Here is a 17,062-nt window from a genome sequence, read left to right on the forward strand (position 1 = left end):
TATATTTAAACAAAAAAAATATTCTTTTCTCAAATTAAAATAACTTAATAATAAATTTTTATTTTACACAATAAATATTATTTTTTTGTACGAATTCAAATCCGATTTTATTCGACCTCGCTAATTTTTCAAATCCGTTCGTCCTCCGTGTCTTCCTCCCATGGAAGCCGACCTCTTCATTTTCCATGGGAGGAAAACGAGCTAGTTTGTCTTCCTCCTAAGAAGACAAACAAGCTAGTCATCTTCCTTCCATAGAAGACGACCAGCAGTTGGTCGTCTTCCATTGAACCTACTCATGTCATCTTCCTAGGGAGGAAGACGACCTGCTCACGTCGTCTTCCTAAGGAGGAAGACGACTTCCTAAAGAAGGAAGACGACCAGCTCGTCTTCCTGGGAAGAAGACAAGCTTGTCTTCCTTTCATGGAAGACGAGCTTGTCTTCCTCCTATGGAAGACAAGTTGGTCGTCTTCCATGGGAGGAAGACGAGCTGGTCGTCTTTCTCCCATGGAAGACGACCAGCTCTAGAAGATGAACCAAAGCTGGTTCAGTTTACAAGAAGTTAAAAAAATTTCAAAAAAATTAAACAAAAAATAATGTAATTAATTTAAAATTTATTTTCGGAATATATAAAAGCAATAATGTTTAAATAAAAAAATTTGTGTAACATTTATAATTAATTTTTAAAATTTTAAGAAGGTTTTTTTATTTTAATTATAACATTAGAGACTATTTTGAATATTTGTTAAAATATGAAGTATTAGAAAAAGATCAATTTAATGCTTGAGGGTGTAATTGAAAGTAAAAGGTGTGGATTTTAATAATTATGAGTGGAATTGAAAACGAAAGGTACAATTAACTTTTTTTTACTATACATGTACCTCTTATTTGTGTTAAGAGAGGAGGTCTCGTTTAAAAACAGTAGCAATTAATTATTTCTCACCAAATTCATCATGTTAAAAAATAACATGGTGATTTATGATTTTGAGGCTTAGTTTGAGTATGGCCTTATTTGTAAAAGTATCATATTATGAGATCAGTTTTGAAAATTGAGTCGGTTCGGTAAGAGCTTCTTATTTGCTTAGTTCGATTTTAACTATTCGGTCATTGATTAATTCGGTTTGAAAATTGTCGGTTTGTTAGAAATGCTCACCCTTATTGCAAGCAGATTGTAAATCAACGAACAAAATCAAGAGACTACATGCATATTGCACATTTACCTAGTGATAAACAAACTCCTTAGATTGTTCAACCAACCTCTTTCTTCCTTCTCTCTCTTTAAAAAAAATCATCTCACTTTTTTCTAGGAACACAAACACAAACCATAGTTTTAAAGAGTTAGTTTTAGCCTTTTATCGAAAAACCACTTTCTCCGTCCTTTAATTTTGAGATTATTTATAGAGAAAAAGCTTAAAAATGACTTTGATATTGCCAACCACTACTAAAAACAGCCATTTAGCGACGAATTTTTCCGTCGCTAAATGGCTAAATTCCGTCGCTAAACTCGGTCGCTAAATATCTGGTCGCCAATTTTGCAGCGACGAAATAAATTTTTTTGGCGACGGATTTAAAAAAATTTGCGACGGATTTTGCGACGGATTGAAATCCGTCGCTAATTTTAAAAAATAAAAAAAATATTTTTTAATTAAAATCGTAAAATGAAATATTATTTAAACGGTCAACCACCGACTATACAACACACACCCGCACTGACCCGTAAATATCACAAATTTTCCAACTTTCTAGTAGGTCACTCATCCTTCACATTACTCCCATTCACTCCTCTTTAACTTTGTAGTTCCCCCGTGCGTGACTCCAACTTATCCAGCTCAGATTCTTGTTTTATATCTATGTATATTATATTTAAATATAACAAAAAGTTACTCCCGCAATTTACTCCAGTATTATATAAAATAATTATTTTTTCATACTAATTATTTTTAAATAAAAATAAATTATTTTTTTATTAATTATTTTAAATAAAAACAACAAATTATTACTATTACACTTTACTACCACATTCTAATATAATAATTTTGTTATAAATAATTATTTTTAAATAAATAATTATTTTTTTATAAATAATTATTTTTAAATAAATAATTTTTTTATTAATAAATAATTATAATAAATAATTTTTTTAATAAATTGTTTTATAATTAATATTATTTTAATTAATAAATATTGTTTTAGTAAATATATTTTTTAATTATAATTTTTTTAATAAAAATAATACTTTTAGCGACGGATTACAAAATCCGTCGCTAAAAGTGAAAAACAAATTGGCGGGATGAATCCCGCCACTTTTAGCGACGAAATTTCCGTCGCTAAAAGTGGCGGGATTCGTCCCGCCAATTTGTTTTAGGATTTAGCGACGGATTCAAAATCCGTCGCTAAATCCGTCGCAAAAATTGATTTTAGCTACGGATTTCAAATCCGTCGCTAAAATCTGTCGCAAATCGACTGTATTCTAGTAGTGAACCAGGCTCTTATAGTCTCTTCATGTAAAAAATGAAGTTTCATGTCCAAAACATTTTCGAAACGAAACATGTTTATTGTATAAAGTGTTTGTGCTACAGAGCCTATTGAAAATTTCATATTTTGAAGGGAAATGGAATTATTAGTTACTAAACTTATATGTATTCTTCCAAAAATGATTGTGGTGAACATTTGTACTGGATTAGGGGAAGATGGCATTCCAAAAGGATCCACAATATGATGCAATGTTAGCCAAATGGTGGGTAGAATTCGAACAAAACCTGGAGGCCAATTGGAGATGGGCGAGGTAATATAATCTTCTGCTCTTCTGCACCTTAATCTCATTCAACTCAGTGCAATCATCTATAGGAACTGTTTCTTTCGTTATTGTTTTGGTCATGGTAAATATCAATTGAAGCTTTACTGCTATTTTTCGTTTTATGATTTTCATGATTATAAGTTTATAGCTTGATGGACATTAAATTAACAAACTAAGTAACACTAACACTTCATTCAATCAAGGTTTCCTTTTCCGGAAACGTATCAAAAACTTGGCGTTTCATACACAAAATTTCATTTTTATCATAGTAGACTTTAAAATAACATTGTTTCACCAATGCCCATATCCAAGTTTCCCGTACCCGTGTTGCATAGTTAGCAAGTGATTTCATGGGATTGTATGCATCTTTATGCAGTTGTTAGTCGAACCGAGTAAGTAAACTGAACCAACAAATTTAGTTTGGTTAGGTCTTGGATATAATAATTCCAATGAAGTTTTAGTGCAAACAAAACCAAACTGAAAAATAAACTGAACTGACTAGTTTTCCTCAGTTTGAATTTCTTTAATTCCTTAAAAAACTGGTTTTGTTCATTTTAGAAATTGTACAATTTTGATTTGGTTAAGTCTGATTTGCGGTTCAAACCGAATGCCCACCCTCATTTGCTACATTAAACAGACTGCATTCTCAAACTGGTTGAAACTTTGTGTACATTTTTAATGGGATGTTCCACCTGATCTTAAGTTCTCCTTTATCAAGTGAGTGATACTATGTTTCTCTCCTCTGCATATTTACTCAAAAATGCTATTAAATTTTGTCTGACAAGCAGCTGTGGGGGAAAGGTACGATAGGCCGATGCCAAAGTTGCGGAACACAAAACCCGATTCTACAAGGTACGAGGAAGACCTGCTCCTCCAGGGACTCTAAATATAGCACAGTTGCGCCACATGATGCTTCTTCATCAAGGGAAGGCTGATGATCAAACCGGGTCAATGGACATTCACCAGATTTCTAATAAGTTCCGACTTGAAGTGGATCAAGTTCAGCAGATATTGCAGTTTGTGACACTGCCTCCAGAGGAAAAGAAAGAAGAGAGATCTAATCAATGATCACCCGCTTCTGCTTATGCTTTACTACATGTGTGAAGGGAGAGTTGAGCTAATTTTCATATAGGAGCTATGGGTTTGATCTCCTCCTTGGAGCAAATTGATCGGCCGGCTGCCATACTTTTATTTGAATCTTAGGCGATAATCTGCTACATTTTGGGGGGTTCGGGATGTTGCAAACTGTCGGGGTAGTCATGGAACACAAGTTAAGGCTTTTTGTTTGAATATATAGTTGGGAACTTCTGTCCGGGTATTTTCGAATGAAAATTCAATCATAAAATTCCACAAAAATGGCTGAAATGAGAGGAACTGGCTGCAAGAAATTACCTACTCAACAGTCAACATACAATTTCCCAAATGTTATCAGCAGATAAATTAGAAATCTTAAATGTTTTTATCAGTTGCAAAAATGATACAAAAAAATTCCATTGAACTCTATTCTATTTTCAGAGCTTACTTTACAATTACAGAAGTATAAAACTGCCTATTGATTTGACTAAGTTTAAAGAAACAAAAATGATTCCCAATTCCTTCCCTTGGGAAGATCATCAACATGGAAACTAAACATCCAAACTCAATAATCACAAAATCAGAAATAACCTACATTCCCAACACTTAAAACTGCAACTCGGATTGATGATACCCACGACTGCCATCATGATGTCCTATGTTTGGAGTTGAAAGAATTATAGAGAATACACTTTGGCCAGGTAACATTCTAAAAACACTTCGAGCGACTTCTACCTGGAACGCTTACTAATTTAATTTTTCCAAGTGGCAATCTAGGCACATAGCCATGACCATCCTAACTGTTTTACTTTGAAGTTCAACAACTCCAGTAGTTGAATCTCAGCAGTTGCCACAAAAAACATATATTGTTGAGCCATTTATAACAAGTAACAACAGAGCAATTACTTAACAATATGTAGCCAAACAGAGGAAATAATGAGCTCAACGAAGTTGCCACCGTGCTAAGGATTCAAATTAAACACGCAAAAAAGAGTATTTTTCAAGTGATAAAGATGGAACAAATATATAACCTATCATCTTTTTATCGAAAATAAAAAGACACTGATGCACTTGAGAATTTGAGACACAAACATAGATATACAGCAACAATTAAAATCAGGGACAACTAATTAAGGTAAACAAAACAATCAACCACAGCAACAAACACATACATGAAAACTCAATTCATTATAATTCCAATTAAAAATATTAAAGCACAAAACTCATGATATTCAAGAATTAGATAAATGACAGACTTACATTAACTATAGATAATGTCACAATAAACCAGCATCGTCACATTTTCGAAAGCTCCCTCAAACCCGAAATTGACCCCTTTTTTTTCTCATTCTCAAAGCTGATCCTCCATTCTCAAATATTCACCAATATCAGACTGATGATGAACAACAATTCCATTAGGATCCAACTTCCTACAATCCTGAGTCGATTTCGCAGCAGAACCAAACCCTAACGGTACATCCGACATCGAAAAAACGACAACCCCATCATTCTTCGAAATACTATCAGTAATCCTCCCTAATCCGCCTTTCAAAACATGATTCCCATACAAAAACGACTGCTCCGACGTCGGTTTGAGCCAAACTTTATGCTTAGCATTAGCAGCCAATAAATTCAATGCTTGAATTGTTAAATGAAAGCTACCTCCATGAGTAAATTTGCCGATACAAGTGCCCAGTGAAGCTAAATTCTTCCGACTTATATTTGTCGCTCGCTTCACTAATGCCTCACTGGCGTAAAATACCTTGTTTTTGTGAAGCCTGAAGCAGTACCGACCTGGGTTCGGGTCGGGTCCTTCGTGTGATGGGTTATCCACTATGTTCTTCAGATTGCTGCCTGTGAATGCGTAGAGCTTCTTGAACACAGCGTCCATTTCTGTCTCGTCTAAAGCTCTCATGTTTTTAATTCTTTGTGATGATCGGAGAAAAAAAAATTCGATTTCAATTTTTTTTAGGTTTGGTTGTTAGGGTTTTAGGCATCGTTTATTGAATATAAAACCCTAATTTGATAGAGGTGAAGAGGGTAATGGGCTTCTAATGAAATGGGCTTCGAGTCTAGGCCCAAATCTCCTCAGGACGTCTCTCACATTGGTTTTCTTTGATATTGACTCTCTGCTGCATCTAGCGGCCACCACTAGGGGTGTGCAAAATCAAATCGAAACCGAAAACCGAACTGAAATCGAACTAAAAATTATCGGTTCAGTTTTATAATTAATATTTTTTATACATTTTTGTTCGGTTCAGTTTTATAATTAATATTTTTTTATACATTTCGGTTCGGTTCTATTTTGAGTTTTCAAAAAACAAAAAATTGGAAAAAACGATATTTTAAAATTTATTAATTTTTTTATAGAAATATTACTATTATTTTTTAAAAAATAATACTATTTTCTTTCATATTTTAATGTTATTGTGTGTAAAACATTATAATTGACTTAGATTTGAAGTTTAGATTTAATTTTTTTTAATTTTCTAATTTTAATTTTGATATTTTATGAGTAAATTTTAAAGAAAAAAGAATTATTTTCCTATTTCGGTAAAACTTAGTCGAACCGAACCGAATTTTTTGGTCAAAGTTTCGACCGGTCTTAAAATTCTTAAAAAATCGACCGGTTTTGATGATTCTATTTCCGAACCGAGACGAAAAACCGAATGCACGCCCTTAGCCACCACTCTTTGTACAGAGAAGTTGACGGTGGTTCTATCATCACCATCATCATCTTGCTGCTCTTGTCCCTCCACTGTCAGGTTTGAATTCTAACACTAATCATATATATCATTACGGTTTATTTTAATCAATATCTTAAAATAATTTTTTTTGTCGTATTAACTCTTTATCTTTAAATTAGCGTGATTGTATATCATATTATTGAGCTTTCCTTTTAGAGCATCTTAAATGGTATTTTTACTTTTAAGATCGTTTTTAATAAAGAGTTTTAATAATAAAAAGTAAAAGTTAATTTTTATTTTATTTTTTAAAATAGAAGCATTGTTTTATATTATATCTTCATGATAAAATCTTTTAAATTTTTAAAGACTCCATAGTAGATGCTCTCAAAGGGTAAAGTTATATATTTGACAATATCTTTAACTTTAGATAGAATATGGAGCTATTCAATACCGAAGACAGGTACCTCATAACATATATTCAGTTAATTTGATTAACATGTTATGATCATAATTAACTTCTAAAAAAATAATTAATATTTTTATATTTTTATAGATATTAGTATAGATATCAATATATATAGCTGCATAATATAATACTTTAATAAGTGAATTGGTTTCTATGGCGATAACACATATTTGATGGCATTTTCTATGGTTACTTTGTTGTAATTTATTTTATTTATTTTTCTATTGGGAGAAATTGGTATAATTCATCCAATAGTGATAAATAAATAAATTACAATACTTTGTACAAACAATGTAACCATAAACTTATATTTCATGGCTAATTTCATTTTATTTTGGTTAATATTTGGCTTAATTAAGTATGGCGAAGTCACCGAAATTTTAAACAAATATGAAAAAGTTGTTACTACAGTGTCTTCTCATCTTTAAAGGACGATCAGACCATTTATATTTTTTTACTGGTGCTGAGATCTGAAGTGACAATTAATTTCAGGTTAATTTTTCGGTCACTATTATACATATATATATATATATATATATATATGTATATATATGGGTGACTCATTTAGTAGTCAAAAAACCCTATTAGATGACTATTTTTCAGTATCATCATTGATTTTGATAACACTGACTCATTGTGATGAGAAGTTGTTATTTCTGTATATAAATATTTTCACGTCATTTATTGAAGTTTATCCTATGATAAAAGAAAAAAAAATACAACAATGTTTTTTTTTAATTATACCAAGAATAAGCGGCGGCTTCAAATTGACATCGTAAATGGTAAGTAACGGTCAAGTATTAGAGAGTATCAATAAGAACTTGAATTTTCTGATTTTGAAGTATTAAAATCATTATTTTATACTGAAAATAATTATTGTTCATAAAGTAACCGTTAAAAACCGTTTCCATTTTCATTGTAATATGAAGAAACTTACAATATAACCGCAATCGTCACCACCATCATTTTTCCTCTGGTGATATCGGAACATAACAGTTCTTGTTTGTACTTTTGACCAATCAAAATCTCCAATTTTTACCATTTTTTTATTTACAATTATATTCCAAAAATTTGTAAAAACTGGTGAACAAACTGAATTGCTCTGGAAGTTCACACCTTCCATATTATTTTCTTCTCTTTTAATTTAGCTTAATCACTTAAAAGCTTTCTATTTTGAATTTTTTTTTCAATTGCACCCTAACATTGAAAAACTCTCTCACCTTTAAATTACATTCCAATTGCACCCCTGACGTAGAAAAATCCTTCCAAAATCCCCTCACCTTTATATTTTCAATTGCACTCTAAATTGAAAAAATTTATGGCTTTAATTTTAAAAAGTTATTGGATATAATTTTAGGAGTACAATTGAAAAAGAATCTAAAGGTGGGGGGTTCTGAGAGAATTTTCCTACGTCAGGGTGTAATTGAAAAAAGATTTAAAGGTGGGGGATTTTTGAGTGATTATGCCTTTTAATTTTACCAATTATTTTCTTCAAATTGATTTTAAACTAGTTGGTGATTTAAATTGAAACCGAAATACTTTTACTTTTATTAGATAAATTATATTTATTTTCTTATATTCAAGGGAGAATTCTATATTTTTTATCGAGAAATTATTAGACTCAGTCTACCACGTCATCCGTAGACTAAATTAATCATTTTATAACACCTCATTAAAATGAGGGTATTTTTGTAATATCATTATTTAAAAATGTATGCAAATAATACATGAAATTATAAGAATACACTCATTTTAATGATGTGTTGTGATATGATTGGTTTAATATACAGATGACATGGTAGACTGAGTATATATAAGAATTTTTCATTTTCTATCTATGAAAGTTTCAATTCATTTTTTCTATATGTCCTTAATTTACCAAAATCACCAATTTTATCGTGCATACAAAGTAACAATTTGTATAATGATTTTTATATCAATTAAGCTGACTAGTTCAATTGTTTTGCATTGGTACATTTTTTATTTGACATTAAGATATGAAATAATGAATTCATATGAGGATAATTTATTTATTATAAATAAATAAGATATTTATTTTAAATTATTTAGTATAAATTAAAAAACAATAAAAATAATAAAATGATCTATCAATCCCGACCTGAGAAAATGTCAGCATAACTACAAATTTCAGTGACATATATTAAGTATACAAAATAAGTTAAAATGATAGATGAGAAATAATTAATAATTTGATATTAAATAAACTAAGTTAACATAAAGTGTTTTTTTTAATTATTGCGAAAAAGGAGCATGAATAAGACACTTTTAAGTACATTCAGAGATTGGAGGTTAAAATCTATTTCTAAACTAACTAACAATTGAAATTATAAAACGTCTATTACCATTTTTGATAAAAAAAACCCCACCAATAATATAATTAATCACTAAATTTAAGATATTTTAGTTTATTTATACATGAACTAACTCCTCCCTGGAGAGATTCTTAGGTAGACTCAGTCTACCACGTCATCCATAAAAGACTAACCTATCATATTTTGACACGTTATTAAAATAATGGCACTATCATAATTTTGTTCATTACTTGTTTACATCTTTGGATAGTAATATTACGATAGTGCCATTATTTTAATGACGTGTCAAAATGTGATAGGTTAGTCTACGGATGACGTGGTAGACTGAGTCTACCTAAAAATTTCTCCTCCTCCCTGTTTCAAATCATAAAATTATGTTAATAAATTATGAATGACGATTAGCCAAAATAGAAATAAAATTATTCTTAGTAATGTCATGATTGTGAATATTAGGAGGAATGTCAACAAAAAAAGAAAGAAAAATTCTTTAAATTCCCCATGTTTTTTAAATACTACAATTCATTTGCAATTATTTACACACGAAGGCTTGATCCAGTGGCCAAGCTTTAAGGATTCATTTAACTCCAACTTTTTCAGACTGTGTTGCCTATTTAAACTATAGCTCAAATGGTATAAGCGCTGGGCAGCAAATGCTAAGGTCGTGGGTTCAAATCCTCCCACAAGCGCTCCCCCTCCCCAATTATCAAAAAAAAAAGTGAGGAACAATGCTAATTAATCCCGCCAACCTCCGCTGACAATTAAAATAGGTCTATTTTTAATAAAAAAAAATTGCAATTATTTTTCTTATTTTTGGGTCAAAATAGGAAAATATGATAAAAGCAATAATTTGTCACCAGAAAAATCTCATATATTAAAAGAAAGGCTCCTTTCAGTTACCATAGCCATAGAAAAGAAAAGAAAAGAAAATAGAAAGAAAGAATCTTTGCGGCCAACTTCTAACAGTCTATTATTACACATTCGTCTTCTTCACCTCCGAACAGTCGCCGGAATCTCTCTGTATAATAATTTTTAATAAAGAGCGACAAGTCGTTCATCATCCAATATTAAAAGAAATCCACAAGCAGGCGGCCAAAAGTAAAATTAAAAAAAATCAATGGCGGCCTGTCCCTCCTGCATTTTCTTCCTGATTCTGACACTTCCAGGTAATCTAATCGCACCGTGTCTTTTGCTGAAACCCCTAATTTCAGTTTGTCAACTATTTCTTACTGATAATAGCAGTCAATGAACGGTGGTCTAATTTGATTTTCTTTGTTTTTAAACTTTGGGAATTAGGTTATATCAGTTAAAACGACGTAGTTTCTGTTATTATCTGGAAGGAGAAAATGGGAGAGACAAGTCAGCTGAAACGAGCAGTAATAGACACAACAGCCGGAGCAATCACCGGTGCTATATCTCGTACCATCACTTCTCCATTGGATGTTATTAAGATTAGATTTCAGGTTAGTATGTTCATATTTTTAAAATTAGTATTATTTTAGGTTATATGTAAACTGTTGAAATTTGATTGAAATATGCAATCATTGTTTTGGGAAGGTACAATTGGAGCCTACATCGTCATGGGCATTGGTTCGAGGAAATAATAGCACTATCGGACCGTCAAAGTACACTGGAATGTTACAAGCTTCTAAGGATATTCTTAGAGAGGAAGGTTTGCCGGTATGATCATGCCTGTCTTTTTCGGCTTTAAGCACATTTTTAGACATTTATTGTTTTTGAAATGTGAATTTTAAATAAGCCATTTTTGATTATGAGTGTACTATTTCCTTTACTATTGTGAGCAGTGACTTTTGCATATTGTTTGGTATTAAATTCAAGAATATTTCTTACTGTAGGGTTTTTGGCGTGGTAATGTCCCAGCTTTACTCATGGTTATGCCGTACACTGCCATACAGTTTACTGTGTTACACAGATTGAAAACTCTTGCTTCCGGTTCTTCAAAATCAGGTACTTGTGTGGACTTGTGAATAGCCATGAAAGAACAGCAACCATGTTCTACTTTTCAAATTATGAATTCATTTTGTGTATTAAGTAGAAAATTGTATTAAAATTGCCTTGATCCATTGTCTTCTTTTCATTGATTGTGGTTTATTCAATATCTATAGAGGAAATGCATCAGATTATCACAAAAGATTTGCTGACCTAGTTAATTGCCAAAATTCAACCCGAACTCTTTTTTGACATACAACGGAACTGCTTAACACATGCTGGAATGAATAGTTATTTGGACCTGAAGTTGATTATATATTTGTCGTATTTTAACAGAATCCAGAATTTAACTGCTGTGTCAACTATATGAATATGAGTCAATTTAGGGACTTACTGTGTTTGGTAATGGTGCTGACATTAATGAGCTGTTTTACTGGTGTCCCATTTATTTTATTCTTCATTTACTACTTTTTTTCTTCAGATTATCTTAATTCTTTGGCCTTTTATTTGGTCCTTTTGTTTGACAGAGAATCACATTCATCTGAGTCCTTACCTCTCTTATGTCAGTGGGGCATTAGCTGGGTGTGCAGCAACAATTGGATCATACCCATTTGATCTACTAAGGACCATATTGGCTTCACAGGGTGAACCTAAGGTATTAGAATATGGCTCTATACTATTGCATTTATTTTGCTGTTTCACAAGTTCACTGCATCTAAAGCTAACCTTAGGGTGTTGGTCTTTTATTTGACTAAGAACTATTTTCTGTTTAGGTGTATCCAACAATGAGATCGGCATTCATTGACATAATAAAAATCCGTGGCTTCAAAGGCTTATATGCTGGATTATCACCCACACTAGTTGAGATTGTTCCATATGCTGGCCTTCAATTTGGCACCTATGACACATTTAAGCGGTGGACGATGGTATTATTTCTCTCTCTTTGGCTTCAGGGGCGGACCCAGCCCTTTGGGCCGAGGTAGCCCTTGCTGCCCCAATTTTTTTTTTTTAAATATGGTGATTACTAAATTTTGACTTTTATATAATTAGCCCCCCCATTTTTTTGTACAAACCAGCCCCCCCCCCCCATACTAGAATTCCTAGTTCCGTCCCTGTTCGGCTTATCCCTGATCCCAATGCATGTATGATGCCTTCTCGAACAAGGGAATGGAAACTTTGTGCTGTTGAGACTTGAGATATTGATTTGGTAGGGTAAAACAGTAAATAGTCAGCTCATATGTTCTTCCGACGAAAAATTTATTTGCAATACTCTGTTTAAAAGTCTGAAAGGCGCTTTTAGCTCTTTTTACCATTTAATAGAAATTGCCATATGTTCACATGTTATTTTTCTACAAATGACTGCTGCTTTAAAATGTTTTCTGGAGATCCTCTGTTTTCTTTATACAAATAAGAGGAACTTTGCCATTATCAATATTTATAGTGGCTAGTCATAAATGTTCTGATTAAGATGTCATGTGCATTCCAATGACTATGGACTGCACTGCACTGAAATTGAATCTTCCGTATGAGAAGAATACTTTTAGAAGAAATATAAGATGGTGTTGTATGTACTAACACGTTTGTTGATCAAATGTTCATTCTGCTTTTGCTTGTACAGGCATAGCTACTTTAATCTGCTTTCTACTTTCTTCTCATAAATGCTGATTTTTATTGGTTCATGATGCATTTGCTGTATCTATTTTAGGCCTGGAATCAGCACAGGCTCTCCAATACAAGCGCAGTCAATAATGATAAAAGCCTTTCAAGCTTTCAGCTTTTTCTCTGTGGGTTAGTTGCTGGGACATGTGCTAAACTTGTCTGCCATCCTCTTGATGTGGTAAAAAAGAGATTCCAGGTATATCTCTAGATTTCTTGAAGTATTCTTTGGTAGAATCACTATAAGTATGATACTTTGTTTAGATTGTTGAACTGGGTCAGTTAGATAAATGAATGTTTGACCTATATGGTCATTCTTTGAGATATAAGTTAAATTAATATTCCATATGCAGTATGTGTGAAGCCATACGTACAATGATAATAGGGGTCATGGATGTAACTTTATGTGTCACTGATGCATGATTATTATCAAATCAGGAATCCCTTTGATCTAGAAGAAATGTTTTGACGTTAATTATTAATGCAATTGTGATATGCTGTTTCCATATCGTACACAATAAGCATTTTGCAGAAAAAACTTTTCCTTATAAACTTGTGCGAATCTCAGCATAAGCTGTTTTACATTATTGTTTTTGACCCTTGCAGATTGAAGGACTTCCGAGGCATCCAAAGTATGGTGCTCGTGTTGAGCACCGGGCTTACAAAAACATGCTTGATGCCCTTCGACAAATTTTTCATGCAGAGGGTTGGGCCGGTCTTTACAAGGGCATCGTTCCATCAACTGTCAAGGCAGCACCAGCTGGTGCTGTAACATTTGTAGTTTACGAATTTACATCAGATTGGCTAGAGTCTACTTTGACTTGAAATTAACAGTCCTTATGTTTTCTATTTCTAATTATTTTGGTAAATCATGGAGTCATATCATTCTTTTTCTGTAATCTTATATTGTCCCAAGGGAAGGAATTGGGGATCATTTTTGTTTCTTTAAACTTAGTCAAATCAATAGGCAGTTTTATACTTCTGTAATTGTAAAGTAAGCACTGGAAATAGAATAGAGCTCAATGAAATTTTTTTATATTATTTTTGAAACTGTTAAAACATTTGAGATTTCTAATTTATTTGCTGATAACATTTGGGCAATTATATGTTGATTGTTGAGTAGGTAATTTCTTGCAGCCAGTTCCTCTCATTGCAGCCATTGACTTGTGGAATTTTATGATTGAATTTTCATGCGAAATACCAGGGTACAAGTTCCCCAACTATATATTCAAACAAAAAGTCTTAACTGGTGTTCTATGACTACCCTGACAGTTTGCAACATCCCAAACCCCCAAAATATAACAGATTGTCACCTAAATAAAAGTATAGCAGCCGGAAGGTGGAGATCAAACCCATAGCTCCCATATGAAAATTAACTCAACTCTCCCTTTACACATGTAGTGTAAAGCAGAAGCAGAAGCCGGCAATCATTGATTAGATCTCTCTTCTTTCTTTTCCTCTGGAGGCAGGGTCACAAACTTCAATATCTGCTGAACCTGATCCACTTCAAGTCGGAACTTGTTAGCAATCTGGTGAATGTCCATTGGCCCGGTTTGATCATCAGCCTTTCCTTGATGAAGAAGCATCATGTGGCGCAACTGTGCTATATTTAGAGTCCCTGGAGGAGCAGGTCTTTCCTCGTACCTTGTAGAATCGGGTTTTGTGTTCCGCAACTTTGGCATCGGCCTATCATACCTTTCCCCCACAGCTGCCTGTCGACAAATTTTAATAACATTTTTGGGTAAATATGCAGAGGTGAGAAACATAGTATGGCTCACTTGATAAAGGAGAACTTAAGATCAGGTGGAACCTCCCACTAAAAATGTACAAGTTTCAACTTTCAATCATCATACGAAGAGAATCAGCAAATAACTACAACCAGTTAAACCTTTCACCAGTTTGAGAATGCAGTCTGTTTAATGTGGCAAATACGTGTGGCATTAGGTTTGAACCGTGAATCAAACCAAACCAAACCAATATTCTACTTATTCAATACAAACAAATCAAAGTTTTAAGGAATTAAAGAAATTCAAATCAAGGCGAACTAGTCAGTTCAGTTTATTTTTCGGTTTGGTTTGGTTTGTACTAAAACTTAACTGAGTTTTTTGAATCCAAAAGAGAACTAGACCAAATTTTCCGGTCTATTTCAGTTATTCGGTTTGATTAGCAAATGCATGAAGATGCATATCTTTCCATTATATGCATACAATCCCATGAAATTATCTGCTAACTATGTAGCACAAATACAGGAAAACTGGAGACCAGGACATGGGCATTGGCGAGACAGTGTTATTTTAGAGTCTACTATGATAAAAATGATGTTTCGTGTTCAAAACGCCAAGTTACCGCTACGTTTCCGAAGAAGGAAACATTGATGGAATGAAGTGTTTGTGTTACTTAGTTTGTTAATTTAATGTCCATCAAGCAATAAACTTACAATCATGAAGATTACAAAACAAAAAATAGCAGAAAATTATATTTACCATTACCATCGACCAAAACAATAACGAAAAAGTTCCTATAGATGATTGCACTTAGGGTGCAGAATAGCAGAAAATGATCTTACCTCGCCCATCTCCAATTTGCCTCCAGGTTTTGTTCGAATTCTACCCACCATTTGGTTAAGCATTGCATCATATTGTGGATCCTTTTCTTCAAGTTCATTCTCTGTATTAACTTTTGGAATACCATCTTCCCCTAAACCAGTACAATAATAAACCAGTCATTTTTGGAAGAATACATATAAGTTTCGTAACTAATAATTCCATTTTCCATCAAAATATGAAATTTTCAATAAGCTCTGTAGCACAAACACTTCATTCAATCAACGTGTCCCGTTTCGAAAATGTTTCGGACACAGAACTTCATTTTTTTACATAAATAACACCGTCTCACCGTGTCAATATCCAAGTGACCCGTTTCCCGTGTCCGTGCTACCTAGGCTGTAGCTAAATTCTTCATTCCAATACAACCATCTTAATTATCATAACTAATTAACAAAATGTGTTACTTCCAATCAAACTTAGCAACAAAGTCCTAACTCCTAATAATGAGGCTTATAGCATTAGTAACAGAGAAGAAATTGAACAATTAGAACTCACCAGAAGCAAGATTGTCCTGATTGTTACATTGGGCGCTTGTCCTCAAGATCTCCACTTTATCAGGGGTTATTTCCGGCGGCCGGCGGTCAACTACAGTCTTTGTAGCCGGAGATGAATCGGTGGCCCTTATTCTGCCAGATGCTCGACGAAATGCCTGACCCATTATCTGTTATTTCAATGTTAAAAAAATTAGCAGCTTTATCGAATTTTAGTTATGTTAAAACTTAACTGCCCGCAGTCTGAGAATGGTATTGAAATGGGTAGCGATCAGTTAGGTCAAAAAGATTTAACTGTCTGAGATCGGAGAAGGGTGCAAATCAAACATAATGACATTAACCTGCGACGGAGCTAGGAGGAGCCTTGTGGGTTTTAGAAACAGTAAAATGTTTGCCACGTCGTTATCTCTGTATAAGGCCACGTGGATGTATCCCTCCTACTTGTTCTCATTCTTTTAGGATAAATGCATCTTAAAGTTTCTATATTATTAGCTTTTATTTCTTTTGATCCTTAGTAAATATTTTATATTTAAATAATCCCTTAATTATTTATTTTAAAACTGTCACTGCTATGAGTGACATAAAACGACAGTGTTTTATGCCTAAAAAGACCATGTATATACAAATTAAATAGTTAAGGGATGATTTAAAATATAAGAAATATATACTCGTTTTATGCATTTGCTACATGTTGAGAAAAAACAAATCAAACTGAATTAATCTATCTAGTTTGATTAATTTGGTCAATTTTTCAATTAATTTAATTAATCAATTCAACCAATTCAACTTAATTAATTTAAAAATTATTCAATTAGGATAATAAGTTTTAAATATTTCTTTTATTAAATTAATTGAATTATTTCATTTCAATTTTAATTTTTAGCAATTACTCTTTATATTTTTTTTAATTTCACGGAATTAATCGATATTTTTTATATTTTGGTTTATTCAATTAATTTAATTTAAAATAATTTATTAATCAATTTGTTTCGAATAAAAATATAACTA

The 17,062-nt window shown here is 32.5% G+C and overlaps 3 protein-coding genes across 4 annotated transcripts; 1 reads left to right on the forward strand and 2 right to left on the reverse strand.

The window, feature by feature from the left end:
- Positions 1-5,037: 5,037 nt before the first annotated feature.
- On the reverse strand, positions 5,038-5,886 carry LOC126670774 (uncharacterized). The gene has a single exon (XM_050364595.2). The coding sequence runs from the start codon at positions 5,781-5,783 to the stop codon at positions 5,220-5,222; it is 564 nt and encodes a 187-aa protein (XP_050220552.1). The 5' UTR covers positions 5,784-5,886; the 3' UTR covers positions 5,038-5,219.
- A 4,347-nt stretch (positions 5,887-10,233) lies between these two features.
- LOC126669362 (mitochondrial thiamine diphosphate carrier 2-like) lies at positions 10,234-13,998 on the forward strand. 2 transcript variants are annotated; one of them, XM_050362813.2, is made up of 8 exons: positions 10,234-10,517; positions 10,648-10,814; positions 10,909-11,031; positions 11,208-11,319; positions 11,829-11,956; positions 12,075-12,227; positions 13,007-13,156; positions 13,564-13,998. In XM_050362813.2, exons 2-8 carry the CDS (start codon positions 10,698-10,700, stop codon positions 13,780-13,782), a joined length of 1,002 nt encoding a protein of 333 aa, XP_050218770.1. In that variant the 5' UTR covers positions 10,234-10,517; positions 10,648-10,697; the 3' UTR covers positions 13,783-13,998. The 2 variants fall into 2 exon arrangements, with proteins under 2 accessions (XP_050218770.1, XP_050218771.1); XM_050362814.2 differs by having other exon boundaries at positions 10,658-10,814.
- Positions 13,999-14,121: 123 nt separating this feature from the next.
- LOC126669363 (uncharacterized) lies at positions 14,122-16,485 on the reverse strand. Its single transcript, XM_050362815.2, has 4 exons — positions 16,396-16,485; positions 16,059-16,224; positions 15,524-15,654; positions 14,122-14,669 (listed from the first exon to the last, which is right to left on the reverse strand). The coding sequence occupies exons 2-4, from the start codon at positions 16,219-16,221 to the stop codon at positions 14,385-14,387; spliced, it is 579 nt and encodes a 192-aa protein (XP_050218772.1). The 5' UTR covers positions 16,222-16,224; positions 16,396-16,485; the 3' UTR covers positions 14,122-14,384.
- Positions 16,486-17,062: the final 577 nt, after the last annotated feature.

The sequence above is a fragment of the Mercurialis annua genome, linkage group LG2 (assembly GCF_937616625.2).
Source record: "Mercurialis annua linkage group LG2, ddMerAnnu1.2, whole genome shotgun sequence".
Classification (NCBI taxonomy): Eukaryota; Viridiplantae; Streptophyta; class Magnoliopsida; order Malpighiales; family Euphorbiaceae; genus Mercurialis; species Mercurialis annua.

Bases quoted from the DNA above. Each gene is read 5' to 3' on its own strand.
- LOC126670774 (XM_050364595.2), bottom strand. From the start codon at position 5,783: ATGAGAGCTTTAGACGAGACAGAAATGGACGCTGTGTTCAAGAAGCTC.
- LOC126669362 (XM_050362813.2), top strand. From the start codon at position 10,698: ATGGGAGAGACAAGTCAGCTGAAACGAGCAGTAATAGACACAACAGCC. The intron at 11,032-11,207 runs GTATGATCATGC...TTCTTACTGTAG, and splicing joins TTAGAGAGGAAGGTTTGCCG to GGTTTTTGGCGTGGTAATGT. The intron at 13,157-13,563 runs GTATATCTCTAG...TGACCCTTGCAG, and splicing joins TGGTAAAAAAGAGATTCCAG to ATTGAAGGACTTCCGAGGCA.
- LOC126669363 (XM_050362815.2), bottom strand. From the start codon at position 16,221: ATGGGTCAGGCATTTCGTCGAGCATCTGGCAGAATAAGGGCCACCGAT. The intron at 15,655-16,058 runs GTGAGTTCTAAT...GTACTGGTTTAG, and splicing joins TCAGGACAATCTTGCTTCTG to GGGAAGATGGTATTCCAAAA. The intron at 14,670-15,523 runs GTAAGATCATTT...ATTTGTCGACAG, and splicing joins GCAAATTGGAGATGGGCGAG to GCAGCTGTGGGGGAAAGGTA.